Raw genomic sequence first — 1,030 nt, forward strand, 5'->3', positions numbered from 1 at the left:
GCTCTGGGGGGGGGGGGGGTGGGGTGGGGGCGGGCCCGGCCTCCTCCCCGCCAGTGGCAGCACGGAGGCCGCCACCGTCACGTTGGGGGGCACGGGACCCTCCAGCTGCTTCTGGCTGCCATGGTAGCTCAGCTGCCCGGCGCAGGAGGGGGGCACGGGACCCTCCAGCTGCTTCTGGCTGCCATGGTAGCTCAGCTGCCCGGCGCAGGAGGGACCTTGAGCTAAAGTGCTTGACGCGGGGTAGGGAGCGACGCCGACCTGGGCGGGCGACAGCTTAGTCCGCTTCCCCTCCGAGTTCTTCACCACGCTTTTGCCGGAGGCTTTGACGATGGCCAGGAGACCCTGGTAGCCGCCGGCGTGCAGGGGGTAGGGGCTGTAGCGCTGCCCCGTGGTGTCGTAGCCATTGACCGTCCGGTTAAGGTGCTTGTGCTGGGGGACCCTGATGTTGGTGGGGAAGATCTTGATGGTCAGCGGGCTGTTGGCCACCTTCTGTGCGTAGGCATCCAGCTCGGCGGGGCTGGGGTAGCGCGGGGAATGCATGGATGCCGCCGTCTCGCCTGCGGGAGCAAAGCGTAGGGTGAATCTGGCGCTGCTGGGAGGAGGGGGACCCGGTGCCCCGGCACCCATCACCCCTGTCCCGGCTCCCACCCACTCCCGGCAGAAACCAGGTCAGGACACCAACCTGCCCCCTCCCGCTGACGGAGTCACTTCTAAGTGGCCTAAAATAAACTTGGTGTGGAGAATGGAAATGTCACTTTACCCAACGGGGGAATCTTTCTCTGAGATTGGATTTAAACTACATTATACAAGCAATTTCATGGGTGCTTTGCGCTGCTACGAGAACCTCACCAAAAATGGAAAAGCATTGCATTTACCAGCCATAAATCAGCAGTTCCTATAATGAGCACAAAAATGTCACTTTTATGCAATTTTACAGATGAACAAAACTGGTGAAATTAACTGTGGTAACCTACTGGAGTCAGCAAAAGCCACTGCAGAAAAAAAAATTATATATGTATATATTTTTGTT

At 58.6% G+C, this 1,030-nt stretch overlaps 1 protein-coding gene across 1 annotated transcript in view; it reads right to left on the bottom strand.

Annotated features, from left to right (window-relative positions):
* FAM222A (family with sequence similarity 222, member A) overlaps positions 1 to 1,030 on the bottom strand; it is a 16,879-nt gene that overhangs the window by 4,238 nt on the left and 11,611 nt on the right. Inside the window, exon 2 of the mRNA XM_009334436.1 lies at positions 36 to 557. Within this exon, the coding sequence (XP_009332711.1) occupies positions 36 to 557 (522 nt within the window). The remainder of the gene's footprint in view (positions 1 to 35; positions 558 to 1,030) is intronic.

Source organism: Pygoscelis adeliae, unplaced genomic scaffold, assembly GCF_000699105.1.
Source record: "Pygoscelis adeliae isolate BGI_AS28 unplaced genomic scaffold, ASM69910v1 Scaffold262, whole genome shotgun sequence".
Classification (NCBI taxonomy): domain Eukaryota; kingdom Metazoa; phylum Chordata; class Aves; order Sphenisciformes; family Spheniscidae; genus Pygoscelis; species Pygoscelis adeliae.